The sequence below is a fragment of the Chironomus tepperi genome, unplaced genomic scaffold (genome assembly GCF_022539635.2).
Source record: "Chironomus tepperi strain 1889 unplaced genomic scaffold, CSIRO-AGI_Ctep_v1 contig_365, whole genome shotgun sequence".
Lineage (NCBI taxonomy): Eukaryota > Metazoa > Arthropoda > Insecta > Diptera > Chironomidae > Chironomus > Chironomus tepperi.
The window spans coordinates 1-18,055 of record NW_027226487.1 but is presented as its reverse complement, the minus strand read 5'-3'; the positions used below and the strand labels follow the sequence as shown (position 1 = coordinate 18,055).

The 18,055-nt window shown below is 33.7% G+C and overlaps 3 protein-coding genes across 4 annotated transcripts; 1 reads left to right on the top strand and 2 right to left on the bottom strand.

The window, feature by feature from the left end:
* Window positions 1-1,522: 1,522 nt before the first annotated feature.
* LOC139095578 (transmembrane protease serine 9-like) lies at window positions 1,523-6,726 on the bottom strand. 2 transcript variants are annotated; one of them, XM_070646963.1, is made up of 10 exons: window positions 6,652-6,726; window positions 6,112-6,134; window positions 5,879-5,964; window positions 4,299-5,042; window positions 4,003-4,070; window positions 3,821-3,892; window positions 3,035-3,160; window positions 2,565-2,974; window positions 1,840-1,954; window positions 1,523-1,622 (listed from the first exon to the last, which is right to left on the bottom strand). In XM_070646963.1, the coding sequence occupies exons 1-10, from the start codon at window positions 6,710-6,712 to the stop codon at window positions 1,564-1,566; spliced, it is 1,764 nt and encodes a 587-aa protein (XP_070503064.1). In that variant the 5' UTR covers window positions 6,713-6,726; the 3' UTR covers window positions 1,523-1,563. The 2 variants fall into 2 exon arrangements, with proteins under 2 accessions (XP_070503064.1, XP_070503065.1); XM_070646964.1 differs by lacking the exons at window positions 6,112-6,134; window positions 6,652-6,726 and adding an exon at window positions 6,023-6,079 and having other exon boundaries at window positions 5,879-5,969.
* Window positions 6,727-10,357: 3,631 nt separating this feature from the next.
* LOC139095597 (hatching enzyme 1.2-like) lies at window positions 10,358-12,069 on the bottom strand. Its single transcript, XM_070646983.1, has 2 exons — window positions 11,640-12,069; window positions 10,358-10,928 (listed from the first exon to the last, which is right to left on the bottom strand). Exons 1-2 carry the CDS (start codon window positions 12,037-12,039, stop codon window positions 10,390-10,392), a joined length of 939 nt encoding a protein of 312 aa, XP_070503084.1. The 5' UTR covers window positions 12,040-12,069; the 3' UTR covers window positions 10,358-10,389.
* Window positions 12,070-15,827: 3,758 nt separating this feature from the next.
* Window positions 15,828-17,815, top strand: LOC139095576 (cytochrome P450 6g1-like; the record flags this gene model as incomplete). The annotated part of the gene is made up of 3 exons (XM_070646960.1): window positions 15,828-16,149; window positions 16,626-17,239; window positions 17,383-17,815. Coding segments are annotated over exons 1-3 (1,369 nt in total), but the record flags the coding sequence as incomplete, so codon positions are not given.
* Window positions 17,816-18,055: the final 240 nt, after the last annotated feature.

Genomic DNA, 18,055 nt, shown 5'->3' with positions numbered 1-18,055 from the left:
CACATTTTCCGAATTCTCCCAAAAAAAAAAGTAACATCCAAAAATCAAATATCTCTTAATCTCAAACATCACCCATTCATCATTCCTTTAATGAAGATTCAGCATTCAAATCTATTCAAAAGAAAAAAAAATTCACTGAACCGCTCACAAAAAAGCCCATCCTTAGTTCCGTTGGAAGGAAGCACAAAATAATTTGAATTGACTCCAAAAATTTTTCATAATCTTCATCATCATTTACCCGCAAATCTTGGTCGTACGTAAAAAAAGTTGTGAGTGGAAAAATCCCATGCGATAAAGATCCTTTGATGTATAATTTTTTTGGAAATTCGTGAGCATGGAAGTTAATTTTTTTGAGGGGGAGATAAAGGAAAACGGAGAAATTCAAAAGAGAAAAGGTGCTTTAATGTACATAAGCAGACATACACAAATTTGAATGTGAAACTTTTTTCGTGTGTTTGGGTTTATTTGGGGAATGAAAGAAGCTTTTAGGGGTTGATGTGTTGCAGTCTGGGTTGTTCTGAGATCGTCAGTTTGGGTTTAAAATTTAAATTTAAATTTTTAAAATCCGTTAAAATTTGAGTATTTGAAAATCGTTAAAATTTGAATTTTAGAAGACAGTTAAAATTTGAATATTTAAAAATCGTTAAAATTTGAATTTTAGAAGACAGTTAAAATTTGAATTTTTGAAAACCGTTGAACTTTGTGTTTTTTTAAAAACCGTTGAATTTTAAATTTTTGAAAAACACTAAAATTTGAATTTTTAAAAATCGACAAAATTTAAAATTTTGAAAACCGTCAAATTTGAATTTTTGAAAACCGTTAAAATTTGAATTTTTAAAAATCTCTAAAATTTAAATTCTCAAAAACCGTTAAAATTTAAATGTTTAAAATTCGTTAAATTTCAAAATTTTCAACCCCATACCAAAAATAAAAGCGCTTAATCTCCTCAAAATCATCACCTGTAAAAATCACTTTCAATTTTATTCCAAAACAGAATTTTCCACCATCCCTCGCGAGTATTTTCAAAAAGCATCAGCGGCAGGCAACAAATAAACGCAGGAAGAAGCGAAGAAGAGATGAAAAAAAGAAATAAATTCCTTTCCTTCCTCGAGATTTGCAATCGTTATTGTTGTTGCGAGTATTGTTGAAAATAAATTATTTGAGATATTTACAGAATGCTCGTGACTTTAAGACTCTTTGTTGGTGGGGATTGTTGAACTTTACTGTTTGTTTTCTGATGGAAATAGGTGCAAATTAAGTAAGTTTTAATAGGAAAAGTGTTGAATTTCAATTTAAGAATTGGGTGCAATCCGCAGGGGAGTAATAACAGATTGGATTCGAACCCCTCCCCGTTCCTCATCAAGGCATGATTGGTAGTAGATTTTTATTTTCAAAAAATTATTGACCGTTAATCTTTGAATTCGAAAACTCTCAAAGTTTGAATTTCAGAAAACCGTTAAAGTACAAAAATTCATGAAAATCATTAAAATTCGAATTTTTGAATTTGAATTTGAAAAGATCGTTATAAAAATTACAAATTTTTTCTTTATTTTTCAATCTTCATCAATTCCAAACAATGCTTTCAATCCAATTTAGGTAGTAATAGACATTTGTATAAACACCTGAAAAAGACACAATTTAATTAATGTAATAAGGGGCCGTTCACTTATTACGTAACACAATGGCCGACTTTTTGAATTCTACCCTCTCCCCACCCCACCCCTAACAGACAAAGAGACCGCTTTTCTGCAATATGAAAGCAAATTATTTGGCTATTAGGACACTAAGCGTTACGTAATTAATGAACATCCCCTAAGATAAAGCTCAATTAATATTTACTTGGTACGCCAACAGCTTCACATTTTAAACCTCCAAAGCTACTAATTCCAATTATTTTGTAGGTGCATGCTGAAAACTTGTCATTTCCAAGTAGCAAAGCTCCACCGCCGTCGCCCTGTTTAATGAGACGAAAAAATGTTCACATTAATATTCATATTAATCTTAAAATTCGATCTAACAGCTCATTGTAGTCATAATTAACGCAGTGGTGAGCAACCATTCATTTTTCGACACTAGTGCATCGCTAAAGTGACGTTAAGACGTGCAATTGCTCTGACGTCCATTTTTAGGGCAATAATTGAAATTTGCCGCATCGGGCATTGTGAAGGATAATCTAGCCCGAGCAGCACAATGTGGCAAGCTACATTTTTTAATTTTTGGTCCGTCATGGTGTCTGTCAGGGCAACTGTCATGGTGTCTGTCAGAACAACTGTTGCGGTGTTGTCAGGGCAACTGTCACGGTGTTATCAGGACAACTGTCGCGGTGTTGTCAAAGCAACATTCGCAGTGTGGTCAGGTCGTGTTTTACCGTTGATACGACAATGCAACAGTATCTTTGTGGATATGGTGTGTTGTTTCCGGTTCGCGGTTTGAACACTAAATGTGCTGATCGGATTAGCAACAGACAGAACTCGAATTCGACTCAAGTTTCACACGAAGTCGAATCAGTTTGAGTCTACTTTAGTCGATAAAACCTGAGTCGACTTCAAGCTCTAATAACATACCTTGCAAGGACCAGCAGCTTTAAAATGTTTCCCATAGCAAATCATTGATTCTTCATCAATATTATGTATTAATTTATCTTGACATTTAGGTATTGAATATCTGTCGAGTACGACTTTTAGTAATGAATCTGAATAACGATTATCCTCAGTTCTTCCAAAACCGGTAAAAATTGCTTGCGAATCCTTAGGCTGTCTTGTTGGTAGACAAATTGGATAAAGATATTCGCTGAACTGTACAGTGTCGTTAAGCTTTAAAAGTCCAATATCGTGCTTAACTATTCTAGTTGAACTATTTGTATATCTAAACGTTTTTTCAATGCCATAAATAAAGACATGCTCATCGTCTTGTGATCGGCTGTTCATACCCAATTTGACATACTTGATAAAGTCGAATTTCACTCCATGGGTAGCTGAATATTTTGAAAATTGAAATTAATAATGTGAAAATAATTGTTAATCTTATGCTTTACATGTTAGAACAAAGTTTGGTGATATTAAGGAGCCACTGCGTAACCAGTCAATGCCGTCGCTTTCACGACTTTTGTAGCCCAAAAGAGCATGATGAGGAAATTCAAACTTTTTTGCTTTTATTCCACCTGTAAGAATTGAAAATCATATGTCAATATATTAATAGAGTTGGCAGGTGTTTCAGGTTTAGATGCTTCCTGCCTTAGGTGCAGGACTCTAAAGAAGAAGCGCCTTCATTGGAGTACGGAGTCCAGACTTTAATGGAGTCTTGTGTTTGGTGTCCAGACTTGATTAGAATTCAGAGTTTAAACTTCAATAGAGTCCGGTGTCCAGACTAAAATGGAGTCCGGTGTCCAGACTAGAATGGAGTCCGGTGTCCAGACTAAAATGGAGTCCGGTGTCCAGACTAAAATGGAGTCCGGTGTCCAGACTAAAACGGAGTCCGGTGTCCAGACATAAATGGAGTCCGGTGTCCAGACTAAAATAGAGTCCGATGTCCAAACTTCAATAGATTTCCAGTCTTTGTGGATTCCACGAAGTTTAATGGAGGCGTCCTTCTGTAATTTTAGAGTCTCAACTACCAAAGTCTTGCCAACTATGAGCTAAATTTAAAGGACATATTCTAGGGTTTGCGGAGACCTGCAGCAGACTTGCATTGTTTGTTGTTTTAGATGTGCATTCAGATGCGCAGACTTGCGCATTTAGATGCGTAAACTTGCGCAATCACATGCGCAGATATGCGCATCTAGTTTTGGAAAACTCTAATATATTCTTTAATTAGTTCAAACCTGCAACCAGTCCCACGTTATTATGTTGACATGTACGGCCGAAATGTGTAAGCCTTTCGTATTCTTTGCATTCTATTTAAAATGTAAAAATAATATGTAAATTAGGTGGGAATGATATAAGATATATAATGTTTGAAACTACTCTATGAGCTATAAATGGCTATTATTTAAAAGAATATTACTTATTTCACTGATTCTGCAATCCCTAACAAAACCTTTGTCATCATAACATGTTGGGTCTTCGGGAATTCTAAATTGAAAAAAATAGTACAGTTATCGAGGAAGTCAGCTCAAATACAAACTAGAGTGTGGCCGTCTCAATTCCGATTAGATTGTCGAATCGAACATTTCAAACTCAACTTATTTTAAAATAAAAATTTACGTTACGAAGAAAATTAAAATTAACGGTCGAAAAAAATTTGAATTTTTTGAAAAAAATTTACGGTCGTTTTTGAGACAGCCACACTCTGATACATACTTTTCAGTTGTTGTTGTGGGTGGAACAATTGGCTCAAAATTTAATTTCTTTCCAGTTGTTATCCAGCTGTAAAATTCTAAAACATTAGTATACATTGCATATGAAGTGACATTACATCCTCTTAATACGTCATGCATTGCAGATGAAACAATTCCGCGTAGATAAGAAATTCCATCATGTTGTACAATAAATCCACCTCCACTGTCACCTTCACATACACTAGTTCCATTGGCATAACCTCCGCAAAACATTCGATGATTTATCCGCGGGCTGTGATCTTCACTTTTAACACAAATCTCATAGCTATAAATTGGAGATGTAATTACTCGTGCTATATTTTCATAGCTATCAGTATTTTCACTTCTTCCAAAACCAACAACAATTCCTTCCGTTTTTGATGCTGCTTCTGAATTTGGTACAGCTATACAAACTGGCTGAATATACTCATTGAACGTTATGTTCCTTTTTAACTTAATAATGGCTATATCGGCATCGTATATTAGATTATTTGGAAACCAATGATCATGCATGGATATGTCCTCAACTTGAACAGTTTCTTTTCCAATTTCATCATCATCTGATAGATCATTAACACCAAGAACAACAAGAATATCGCTTGAATTGAAGCTGTGTGAATAGTATTTTGATATTATGCAATGAGCAGCTGTTATGACCAAGTTATTAGACACCAGAGTACCACCACACTTGTATTGTTTATCTTTTGATTGAATAATCGCTACATGCCTGATTTTTTCATGAAATATTAAGAGGCTTATTATTTATTATAGTTCAGGGGGGAGTGGGTTGGGGGTATAGTAAGAGGGGTTCACAAGTTTGAGGGTGAATCTGAATTAAACAATTTGAATTCCGACTTTTGATTATAGATTCAACAGGTAAATTAGAATTCTTAATAAAAGATCTCGGTAGGATTCGAACCTACATCCAACGATTTCTTGTCGCATACTCCTACCATTGAGCTATCGGGCGTTATCTGATTATAAGGCAAAGTGCCATACATAATACTATTGCACTGAAAACTGAATCCCATTCCAACAGTAATAAGTAAGAAACCCTTAAATTGAAACTCGAAATTCGATATCTCGAAGTTCAAAATTCGAAAAACGAAATTTAAAGTTCGAAATCCAAAATTCAGTCAAGCATGTTACAAACCAATTTAGAAATTCGAAACTAATAATTCGAAATTCGAAATACGAAATTCAAAATTCGAAATTCAAATTTCAAAATTCAAAATTCAAAATTCAAAATTCAAAATTCAAAATTCAAAATTCAAAATTCAAAATTCAAAATTCAAAATTCAAAATTCAAAATTCAAAATTCAGATAAGCATGTTGCAAACAAATTTCGAAATTCGAAATTAATAGTTCGAAATACCAAATTTAAGATTTGAAATTTCGAAATTCGAAATTCTATATTTAATACAAGTTAACTGAATTAATTTTTTTGAATTTTTATTGATTTTAAATTTCGGAATTAATTTTGAATTAATCGAACTTAAATGGCTATAATCGGAGAAATTATATTCATTTTTGGATACTTGTTTGTAAGATAAATTTACTCACCATGGATATTCTCCTGGAAATATTGCTTTACCATAATACATTTTTGAAGTTAACATTGAACTTTTTCCACAATTTTTAGGTCCATTCTAATCTATAATAATATTTAATTAAATTTAAATTTAAAGGAGATATTTAGTAACTTACCAAATATGTATGAAGAAGGTCATTTTATGTTTATAATAAGGAAATAGAGTAAATTATCATTTTTTGGAACATAAACATTTAAAACGTACCTCCAGCAAGTTCCACGTAAATGCTGGAACGTAAAACAAATTTTAAAAATTTAAAAATTTATGAAAAATTTAAAAAACTTAAAAATTTAAAAAAAATTAAAAATTTTAAAATTTTTTCTTAAGTGTAAAGAGTTACATCAGTGTTGGGTAACTTGTGTGCCGCGGCACACTAGTATGTCGCCAAAAACTTTTGAAAATGCCATGAACTACATGCAACATGCGGTTCCAGTCGATACTCACTACCAAGATGTGTCACGAAAAATGAAAGGTTGTCCACCACTGGTCTACAAGTCTTGGAAGTTTGACTTTTCTTGGAACTTCACTCATACTGAATACGTCACTTTTATACTTTGTACATGCTAAGTGCTCAAATATGTAGATTAGTGGTGGGAAGCCTTTTATTTTTAGTGGCACACTTTGATGGTAATCCATGACTGAAACTACACACGCCATACGGTTCATGGTACTTCCAAAAGTTTTTGGCGGCACACACTGATGTAAATGAACCTCTTTAGGTGAATTATATCTTTTATTCCTTACCATTTACATCACAAACTATTAAGATGAAAATTAAAATCAATTTTAAAGTAACTGTGCTCATTTTGACTTTCAATGAGCGACTAAATATATTGAAAAGAGAGTTTAGAATGTTTTAAGACTTGATAAGAGAACTCAAAATACAAACATTCTCAATAAATGGGGAAATCCTAAAATGTTATTCAGTTGAAATTTGTTATCGATGATTCGACATACTTCACGTCAGACTATATGTAATTTCGAAAGTGACCGTTATTTTCAGTTGTAACACATTTTCGCGGCACATCAGGGGTGTAGCTAGAGAGGGACTTTGGGGGTTTTTTCCTTTGAAAGTCCGGGTTCAAGTTCAGGACTGAAAATATTTTTTTCGGATTTTCAATTATTTTCTGTACTTTTTTGCAAGATTCTAACGTAATTTAACTAGTTCTTTTAATATTAAGACTCAAAAAAGTCCAAAAGGACTCCAAAATATTGCCAAATTTAGAAGTGACCTGCGAATAATTTGCGAAAATCTTCTGGCCGCCCCACGAAAAACTGATTCAAATTTTGAATTTTTAAAAACTGTTAAAAATAAAAGAAAGAAATTTGAAAAATTGATTCGAGCGAGAATCGAACCCATGACCTTGAATTTATTTAGTACTCTCCTTAATATGCTACTGATACATGGGATTTTAAGTGACAATTTTTCTATTTTAAACGAAAATTAAATTTGTTTTAAAAATTTCTTAAAAATTTAATTTAAGGTTTTTAAATTTCTTCTCAAATCTACAAGATTTTTAAATTCAAACATCCAAACCCACATGAATTTACCTTGAAAATTTTTTATTTTCAGAATGTTCATTCACATTCTCATTCTGAGTTCTGTTTTCGCAACAATGGTTCAGGCTGTTTGAAAAATAATATTTATTTTCGAAATAAATTCATTAAAATAAAATTGAAGTGCACAAAGACATTTTCATGTCCTAAATGTCTCCATACTTCAAACCAGCATTTCATCATCATTCTACACAGAGTTGCGAAACAGTTGTCTGTGACAGGCAAAAAACGTACAAATTATTGATAATTTATATGGTTTTCCTACAAAACCATACAAATTCTTAATAATTTATATGGTTTTCCTACAAAACCATACAAATGATCATGAATTTGTATGGTTTTTGCCTGTCAGAGACACCTGTTTTGCAACTCTGGTTCTACATCTCAAGGATCAAGGCTGAATTGCGAATTTATCACATTTATGCCATAGAACGGTTGCAATGTGCAGCATTTGCTGACAGATCTGTGTGCATGCATTTGAAGTAACTTAATTATTGGCAAATGCACATTCACACACATGCACACATCCGAAGAAATGAAAAATGGTTCTGCATTTGTGTTTCATCATCTGTGAAAATGACATAAAAATAGTGAATCCAGGTGTGTTGAATTGTGAGGCTGTTTATGCTGTATTGTTTCATCATTACACAGCATAAAATACATTTTCATTTAATTAGAGAGCAGGAGATGTACAAATGTATGTCAGATTAAAGCCTTGTATCATCATCATTGTGATGATAAATTAAATTCTTATTCAGCCGTGCTGCTTTTTATGCTGAATCATTTTGTTGATGATGTTTACTGGTATTTTGTTCAGGAAAAAATTAATTAATTACTGAATTAAATTTTCCTTTGTCGCAATTAATTTTGATGAACGATTTGGTATTGATATGTGGAACAAGGTGAGTATGGGAGGGGATCATGAGATTATTGATAGGGCAGGTTGTGGTTAATAGTGAAGTGGAATGGGTGAGAATGCTTTATAAATGGGATTAATGTCATTTTATAAAAATGGTTGTTGAATATTTCATTAAAACATGTGGAATGGGTGAGAATGCTTTATAAATGGGATTAATGTCATTTAGTATGAAAAGATGTTAAATCTTTTATTAAAACATGGATTTAAATTAATAACATAAAAATGCAACAAATTTCCCAATGTAAGATAATCTATTCTAAAAAATGCGCTCTATTCCTTCCAAATCCCAAATAACTTCCTTAAAAAATTGTCACACTCACTTGTCACACTTTCCCATTTCTTCAACTTTCCTTTTTCAATTTTCTCTCTTTTTATTCCAAAAAAAAATTTAATTTTTTTTCTCAATTGATTTTTCTCAACATAACTTAATTAAGAAACTTTTTCCTTTGTTGTTCCAGTTTTAAGTTTTTGTTATCCGCTCGTGACCGAAAAGGGAAAAAGTAACAACCCCAAAAAATATATAAGGAAAATTCTATTCACATCTTTAGCAGAGCGACGACGATAGTTTGTGAACTTTAGTCTTTTTCAAAATACAAATAATGGAATAAAAAGCAGTCAAGCTTGAGCGTCTTTTGGGGGAACTTTGGAGTTGGAGCTTTTGTTTTGGGAAATGGTGGCTTTTTGGGGCAGTGGTGGACAACCTGATTACTGCAGTTCACTATGAATTTTGGAAATGCCATAAAAGTGTGCGGTTTTGATTGAGGCTCACCGGAGTGTCCAAATGGTTGTCCAATACTGTTTTAGGGTGAAGTGAGGTTATGTTTGTAGGATGTATGCGAGGATCTTATTCATTAGAGTCCAAAAAGGGGTGCGAAACTAAACCAACATACATCCCTCCACAATTACAGGCTTGGGGAATGTTTGTACCCGACCCACCCCCTTCTATGACCTCTGACTACACCCCCAGTATCCTATGAAATGCGCTCCATCCAAAACTCGCATTCCATACTTATCACACCTAATTCCTTTTTCAAATTGCTTCATTGTTGCTTAAATACTCAACTTTAAATCCATTTTTCGTATGGTTTAAAATTCTATTGTTGTTCACGTACGTATGTTTTCCTTTGTGGTTAGGTGCCGAAACTTTCTCATATTATTTTACATTCAATTAAAGAAATTTTTGAAACTTGTTCATTTTGTGGCTGTAAAATAATTTAAAATTGAGAGGATTTTAAGGACTGAAAAGATTTTTTTTAATTTAAATTGTTTTTAATCATTTTGAGTTGAGCATGTAAGGATGAGGAAGGTAAATAAAAATATTGAGGTCGAGAGGTGAGGAGGAACAATTAAAATTTTTCACAAAAAGTGGTTTTGAGATACGCACGTGAAAAAAGAATTCAAAATGTTTTTAAGTATGTATTGAAAAATTTAAGATTTTAAAATGAAACATTTCAGAAAATTTAAAAAATGAAAAATTTAAAAAATGAAAAATGTGAGAAAATTAAAAAATTTAAAAATTTGAAGTATTTAAAAAAAATTGAAAAATTTGATAAAAATTTAAAAAAAATTTAAAAAATTTCAAAAATTTAAAGAAAATTGAAAAATTTGAAAGTTTTAAAAAAGATTAAAAATTTAAAAATTAAAATTTATTTACTCAAACTGAAAATTTGTTGTAAATATGAATAATTGGAAAAAGTTTAGAAAATTTAAAAAAAAATTAGAAAATTTAAAAAAATTTAGAAAATTTAATTTTTTTTTAAATTAAAAATTGGTTTTAAAATTAAAAAATTTGTTATAAAAATTCAAAAATTTAGTTTTACAATTTAAAAATTTATTTTCAAATTTTAAATTTTGAATTTAAAAGTTGAAAATAATAAAATTTAAAATTTTTATTATTTTTTTTTCTTTTTTGAAATTTAAAATTTTTTATTTTTTGAAATTTAAATTTTTTTTTAAAAAAAATTATTCCTTATTTATCACTTAAATTTCCAATACAAAACCTAAATTTAATATCCATAACTAACTTGATTACACTGATACATAGAATTAATCCTTTTCACATCACCTTGACTCAATCCAATTCTCTGTCCAAGAACATTACGATATCTATGATCATTTGGTAAAATTGTCGGCATTCCATTTGCTGAGAATGTATGTGTATCATAATGCATAACTGAATAATAGTCATAAGGTGTTCCAAAATTCTCAAACAAGGATGGATTCAGAGTAATAAATTGATTAATCTTAGTCTGATCAATATTATAAGAATAAATAGTCACAAATTTATTCCTGTCTATGTGATTATGCATATGATGAAATCCAAGGGCATGAATCAACTCATGTATTATGTGACCATGACCAATGCAATTATCACGTTGTAGACTCATGACTTGTGGTCCAAATTTCCTACCAATGTATGAATAACATCCCTCATCTGATATTATATAGATGTAATCACTTTCATGACTTTGTTGTTTGAATTTGATGCAGGTGTGTGTTTCGATGTCGTACATTGCGGAGAGGACGGTTGCTTTGTCATCAAATGCTGTAAATGTAAACAGTATTTGAGTATAACCAGTTATATGTCTAGTTTTAAGGAGGATTTTTGTCATCTAAATGCGAGGAATTGGTCTCAGATCTAGACATGCAGTTAGTCAAATAAATTTGAGTCTAATCCTTATAGTTCCCGATCAGCATGACGCATAATGGGCCGAAATCAGCCGTTACACAACAGTCAGGGCACTTTCGAGTCTTGTCATCAACTCGGCAGTGTAGCGTAGCCCAAGTGATCAAATTGTGCTACTTGGGGTCATTAGCAACAAATGCTTAAGACCAGCGAACTGATAGTCGTGCTCGGGGAGTGGACAACTTAGCTGATAAGTGACCAAAGTCATGAAAGTGACATATTTTGTCACCTTAAGTTGTTCGACCCCTGGACCTGTTGATAGACGTATGGTTGAGTAGATGGACAAGCAATCGTCTAGCTCGGATAACGACAAGCCTGTCAGATGAGCATACATATAGATCAGTGCTGTCCAACTTTTTTGGACTACGAGCTTGGTGGTAAGTCTCTAACGAAACCGCACTTGACATAGGGTTCATGACACTTCCAAAAAATGTGGTCGCCAAGACACACAGTTTGGATAACACTGATATAGACAGACAATGGGATAGAACTGAACCATTAGGCATAACTGACTTAAACCCTCAAGATTTCACTTCCTTTAAATCCACAAAAAACCAAAAAAAAACTTACAAAAGTCATCAGATATTGTGTAAGGAACAACAACTTTTCCATATGCATTTTTTGGCCATCGTCTAAATATATTTGACAATCCAGTTCTGGCTGCAGATCCACTTGTATCATTTACACTATCAAGTTGTTCATCCAGCAGGACAATGTCACCTTGAAAGAATTTGCCATTTTCTGGATTTTTGTCCTTTATTTGATGCTGAATAGTTGATGTATTTGTTGCATTAACTGATTTTATTATGTTTGGATTGTCTATCAAGCTGATTTGCTCAGAATCTGTGTCATCTATGCGATTATCAACTTGAATACTATTAAACTCATCTGGATACACTATTCGACTGTCGGAAATAGGAATTGATGAAATTTCACTAATAATGCACAAAATTATTAAATATTTCATCATTTTACGGTATTAAGTCACTGAAATTTCAATTCAGACTGATTTTTAATCTATTTATGGCACAGAATTATATAGAATAGCTTATTTAATCAATTTTTAGCAACGTATGTCATACATGACTCATAATCTTTTGAGTATATATGGGTTCAATCCAGTTCTTGACCTTTAAGTTCATCACAAATAGCCTATATTGGATGATGTGGGAAAAATGGAAAGAAGCTGTAGATAGAAATAGTATAACACTTGGAATCGGGAATTTCCTAGTGATAGCCAGTGATAGAGTTAGTTTAAGACGACTAGGGATTTCAGTCCATTAATCCCGAATACCGGAATACTGAAATTGGAATTTCAGACCGAGGTTGAAATCCCTAAAGGTGACATTCAATAGTCATGTATAGGATGATTATCTGCTGTATTTTTGCCGGGGCGCTGCTGTGCTTTTCAACCTTGCTGCTGTGACCCGATAAGGCCTCAAAATGTCCCAATTTTTCAAGAAGCTCAAAAGAACCCCAAAAGTGCCAAACTTAGAAGTCTCCCGATATTTTGCGAAAATCCTCTAGGCCAACCTAGTCATGAATCATAGTTGATCTGTACGGCCAGAGTAGTATGTACGTAAGTAAAGAAGATGCAGAAGTGACCAGAGTTGCTTCTAGATGACAAAATAACTTAATTAAAATTACTAATCTTAATTGAGATACGAACTCACGTCCCACACGTTCTCGGTTGCTTGCTACTTCTACTGAGATATTGAGGGTTACTTGTCTACATGTCCATAAAAGCTCATGACATAGAAATGACGACTCTGACGTCGGGTCGAATTTCACTAAATCCATCCTGAGACCTTCATCAAATACGCATCTGGCAATTGAGAAAATAGTAAGTAGAAGTGGCTTGGTGGCAGAATGGCTTAGTACTTTGGTTCCTAATCATTACAATACCGACCCAGCGATCATGGGTTCGAGTCTCGGCTGTACCCTCGGCTTATTACAAGCAGTAATGTCTATGCTTTCTCGCTATCGGGATCGGGATATTCCGGGATTTCCCAATCCCGAACCCTGAAAATTTATCTGGACCTGAATTTCGAGAAAGCATAGTAATGTCATCAAAAGCAGTTGCTTTGCTCCCATTATAAACTGAAGATCCACAGACTCCAGTGTCTATCCGACTCACCTTCACTCATTAAACTTGTTTTCAACAAAAAACTAATTTTTCCCATTTCCAGCATTTCATAAAACTACTTCTGTGTCTGTTTTTCATTTCCTTTTTTGAAAACTATCTCCTCATTTTTATGTTCAGTACATCCACAATTTTGAAACAGATACGAGAATGAGAGTAAGTTTATAGTATGTGGGTTGTAAATAATTCCAACACATGCCATTGGTATATGATTATTTGTAAGCCATATGCTGCAATATAAAGTTTCGAAGGAGCAAGACGATAATCTTTTTTTATAAAGCAAACATTTATGGATGTACAGAACAAAAAGACATAGATAAACAGAGAGTGAGAATGAGACATGTTAAATTAATCGTAAATAATGTTCTTGAACGTGTAGAAATGGATGGAATTGGATGTGAAAAGGAAATGATGAGATATTGATGAAGTGTAAATGGAAAGTTAAGGAATTTTGTTGGATATATGTGACATGGTGTGATAAGATCTTGTGTCGATTGGGAAAATAAGTGGAAATTTGCAGGTTGTGCAGCTGTAAAATCGTTAAAGTTTCTTGATTTCGGAAGTGCACTCTAACGTTTTGGGAGCTTAAAAGTTGATATTGAAGTCGTGAGCATTGTGGGAATTCATGTCACACTGACAGCACCACATAAGTGTTGCCCGATGTTGTTTGTGCCATGAGACACCAAAGTGATAAGCAACAACCGCTTACTGCATACCAGAGTTAACAGTACTCTAATATAGAAGCACATCCATCGGATTTCGGACACCAGTGGAGGAACCTTCCAAAAAAGAAATGGAGTCGCTTCAATGCACATTTTTTTGGGATGCGATTCTAAATTGGAGGCGTCTTTTTATCCTTTTAGAGTTCAATCTCCATAAAGTCCTGCCAACTTTGGTGCATACACTATTGTGCTGAGGCACACAGTACTGGAAAGCGAGTTTTAGAGCGATTTAGAGGCCGGTTTTTGTGGGAGTCGAACACAAGTCTTTATGGAAGAAAGGTAGAAATGTGGCATGAGCACTCGACCACAGTGGCCTTATTCAAGAACTGGCAGATTCACCTTTATATGACACGATACTCAAGATTCCACTCTGCTCATAAACCACACTGGCACTGGACGACACAATACTTAATTTCAAAGCTGCCAAGTTCATCTTCGATCAAAATGCTCATCAATTCATCCTTATTTTCCCACAATACATCCTCAAATTCCATTAAAACTATAAAAATTCTTCATCATGTCACATAAATTTCTACCAAACAGATCCAACGTATTTAATCAAAGTTCACACCCAGAATACACAAATGTACACAATTTTATCAAACCAATGCAATATCTCATCACATCTTTGCTGTAAATTAATCTTCCATTGCAGCAATATCTCTTGATTACCTCATTGCATACGTTTCAGGTGAGAAGTAAAATTAATAAGTAGGTAAGCGGAGGATGCATACGAATCAGGCAAGATGCAGATGAGAAAATGTTGATGTTGAAAAATGAAAGTTTTACAGTATGGATGGTGAATATTTAAAGTTGTGAACGAGGGGATGACAGTAGATATTTTTTTAGGGACTTAAGAAAGTTTTCTTGTCTTTAAAGTTGCGGTGCTGATGCTTTTACATGAATTTAAAAACTTTTGCTGTAAGCTTTTTTAAGTAAAATTGCAGCAAAGAATGCTGACAGTGATAATCAGACTGGAACCATCTGGTACTTAACAGAATTATTTTTTTTTAAAGTAATTCAAGTAAATTTATTTTTGGATGACAATAAATGGAAAGGTGGATGCAATCTTTATAGGGAATGCTGCGGGATGGAATTAAGAATTGAATTTATGAATTTTTTGCCAATTTTTGCCATTACTTTAATGAATTTGCCATTAAAGATTGAGGAAATTAATTTAAATGATCTAAAAATTAGCCGTCAAAAAGTTTTTGAAAATAACGGTCAAAAAATATTTAAAAAATAACGGTCATTAAGTTTTAAAAAAATAAAGGCCATTAATACTTTGAGAATTACGTAAGTAAATTTTCAAGAAATAACGGTCATTAAATTTTTGAAAAATAACGGTCAATAATTTTTGAAAAATAACGGTCAATAATTTTTTGAAAATTAACGGTCAATAAATATTTGAAAATTAATGGTCATTAAATTTTTGAAAAATAACGGCCAATGTATATTGGAGAATAAAAGTTAGTAAACATTTGAAAATTAACGGTGAATGAATATTTGAAAATAACAATCAGTAATCCAGTGGTGGGCAACCTTTTGTTTTTCACGGCACACCTTAGTGGTAAGCCTCAACCGAAACCGCACACAACATACGGCATACGGTTCATTGCATTTCTAAACATTTTTGACAGCACACTAGGGTATCGTAGCACAAAGGTTGCCTAACCACTGCTTTAATCTATGCTTCTTGTTTTTATTGAGAACAATTCTGAAGAAAATTGGAATTGCATTTCTTATAATCAATTTTATCAGTTGTAATGTCATGTAATGTCAACAATATTATTAAGAAAATAAAGAATGGAACATATAAAAACGCAACAATCCTCTCATTATTCAGTCAATTATCATTTCCATTATTCAGTCCACAATCAACAGTCCTCAACGATGGGTGCCTTGATTTTAATAGCAATAATCTTCTTATTAATCACTCTTTGGTTCTTTTGGCAGCAGACCTATTTCAAACGTCACAATATACCATATGTGCAGACCAACATTCTACTCGGTGGCCTGAGTGATTCACTGTTGAAAAAGTGTGGATTCTTTGAGAATGTTTTGAGATTGTATACCCGACCAGAAGTTAAAGATGTTCCATTTTTCGGATTTTTCATTTTTCAACGACCTGCATTGGTGATTAAAGATCCAGAGCTGATTAAGAGAATTATGATAAAGGATTTTAATAGCTTTAAAAATCATGTAACTGCATCACGTGAGTATTGGAAATACAAAGAAATTAGAAAGTGACTTAATTTTACTTAAGTATTTAACATCGAATCGAGGTGGCTCGGTAGCCGAATGGTTTCGTTCTACCTAATTAGAGTGATACCGACCAAGTAGTCATGGGTTCGAGACTCGGTAGGAGAGACTTTTTCTCATGTCCCTTTTCGAATCCATGAGCAGTCATCATAGCCTCCCTTTGTAAGCTAAGGAGAACAAGCTGACTATAGCGTCATCAAAGGAGTGGTTCTGGATATCCTTAGTGCAGTGTTCGGGATCAGAGTTGCAAAGCACGGGTCACTGTGTCAGGCAAAAACCGTACAATTTTCCGATAATTTGTATGGATTCATAAGAAAAACCATAAGTATTCATAAGTGTTTTGAAACTCTGATTTTTAATCTCAATGATCTGACTAGCTAAAGAATAAAATACCCTCAAAAATCAATTATTTTTCCTTATCACCTTTAGACGATGCTGATCCATTGGGAAAGTACAACTTAATATTCGTAAAAAATCCACTTTGGAAGACTTTACGTGTGAAATTAACGCCATTTTTCTCAAGTGGAAAACTGAAGAAAATGTTTTATATTATGGATACACTAAGTTCCGATTTAATAAACTACATTGATAAAAGGATTCCTGAAAAAGGCGATAAAATTGAATTGAATGTACGGGAATTGGCAGCGATGTACACAACCGATGTTATTGCATCAGCTGCATTCGGATTGAAAGCGAATACATTGGAAAATCCTGATAGTGATTTCAGGCAAGTCGGTCGACGACTCTATACATTCAGCTTTAAAAGTGGATTGGGAAGATTCTTGCAATCAACACGACCCGAAATTGTCAAGTATCTTGGCTATAAGCGGTTTGACGACGAAAGTTCTGATTTCATTCGAACCAATGTCAGACATGTTATGGAGGACAGGCAAAAGACTGGCGAGATCCGACACGACTTGATTGACATTTTAAATGAATTGAAGAAAATGGACCTTCGTGATGTTGATGGTAAACCTATTCATGATGATGTTCTCTATGCTCAAGCTGCTGCCTTTTTTATTGGTAAGAAGGAAATTGAATTTGCTATGTGACGGTGGGGGAAGGGCGCATTAGGAACAGGGGTGTAAGCCCCAGTGGCACAGCAAGGGTGGGTATCGTGAAGCTTTAGCCTGGGCGCCAAATCAGAATGCCAACCCTTCTCAATATCCCCTACTCTAGTTAATAGACATTGAATAATCTCTCCATTCCAGCCGGCTTCGAAACATCAAGCTCATCGTCATCCTTCGCACTGTACGAGCTAGTCAGAAATCCTCAAATTCAAGAACGAGTTCGTGCTGAAATTAAAGAAATGCTTAAGACTCACAACGGTGAAATCACATACGATGGCATCATGAACGAAACTCCATTCCTTTTTCAAGTGCTACTTGAAGCAATTCGATTATATCCAGTTGTACCATGGATTGATCGTGAATGTACAGACCGAAATGGATATTCACTTGAGCCATATTCGAGTTTTAGGATCCCTTACAAGTTTCAGCTGTATATACCAGTATTTCCACTTCATCGTGATGAGAAATTCCATCCTGATCCAATGAAATTTGATCCTGATCGATTTGGACAGGAAAATCAGCAGAATTGCCAGCAGTGCTCATTTATTGGTGAGTTGTCTTATGCCTTTAATGATATAAATTGATGGCATGTAACTAAATAATCACTTCCAGGTTTCGGAGCCGGCACTAGAAGTTGCATAGGCGAAAGATTCGCCTATGTCCAAATGAAGATAATGATTGTGAAGATTTTGAGAGAATATCGACTTGAGGCATCTCCATCTACACCTTCTGAAATCAATATCAGCTCTACGGCAGCAGTTATACAACCTGATAAGCCATTACTTGTGC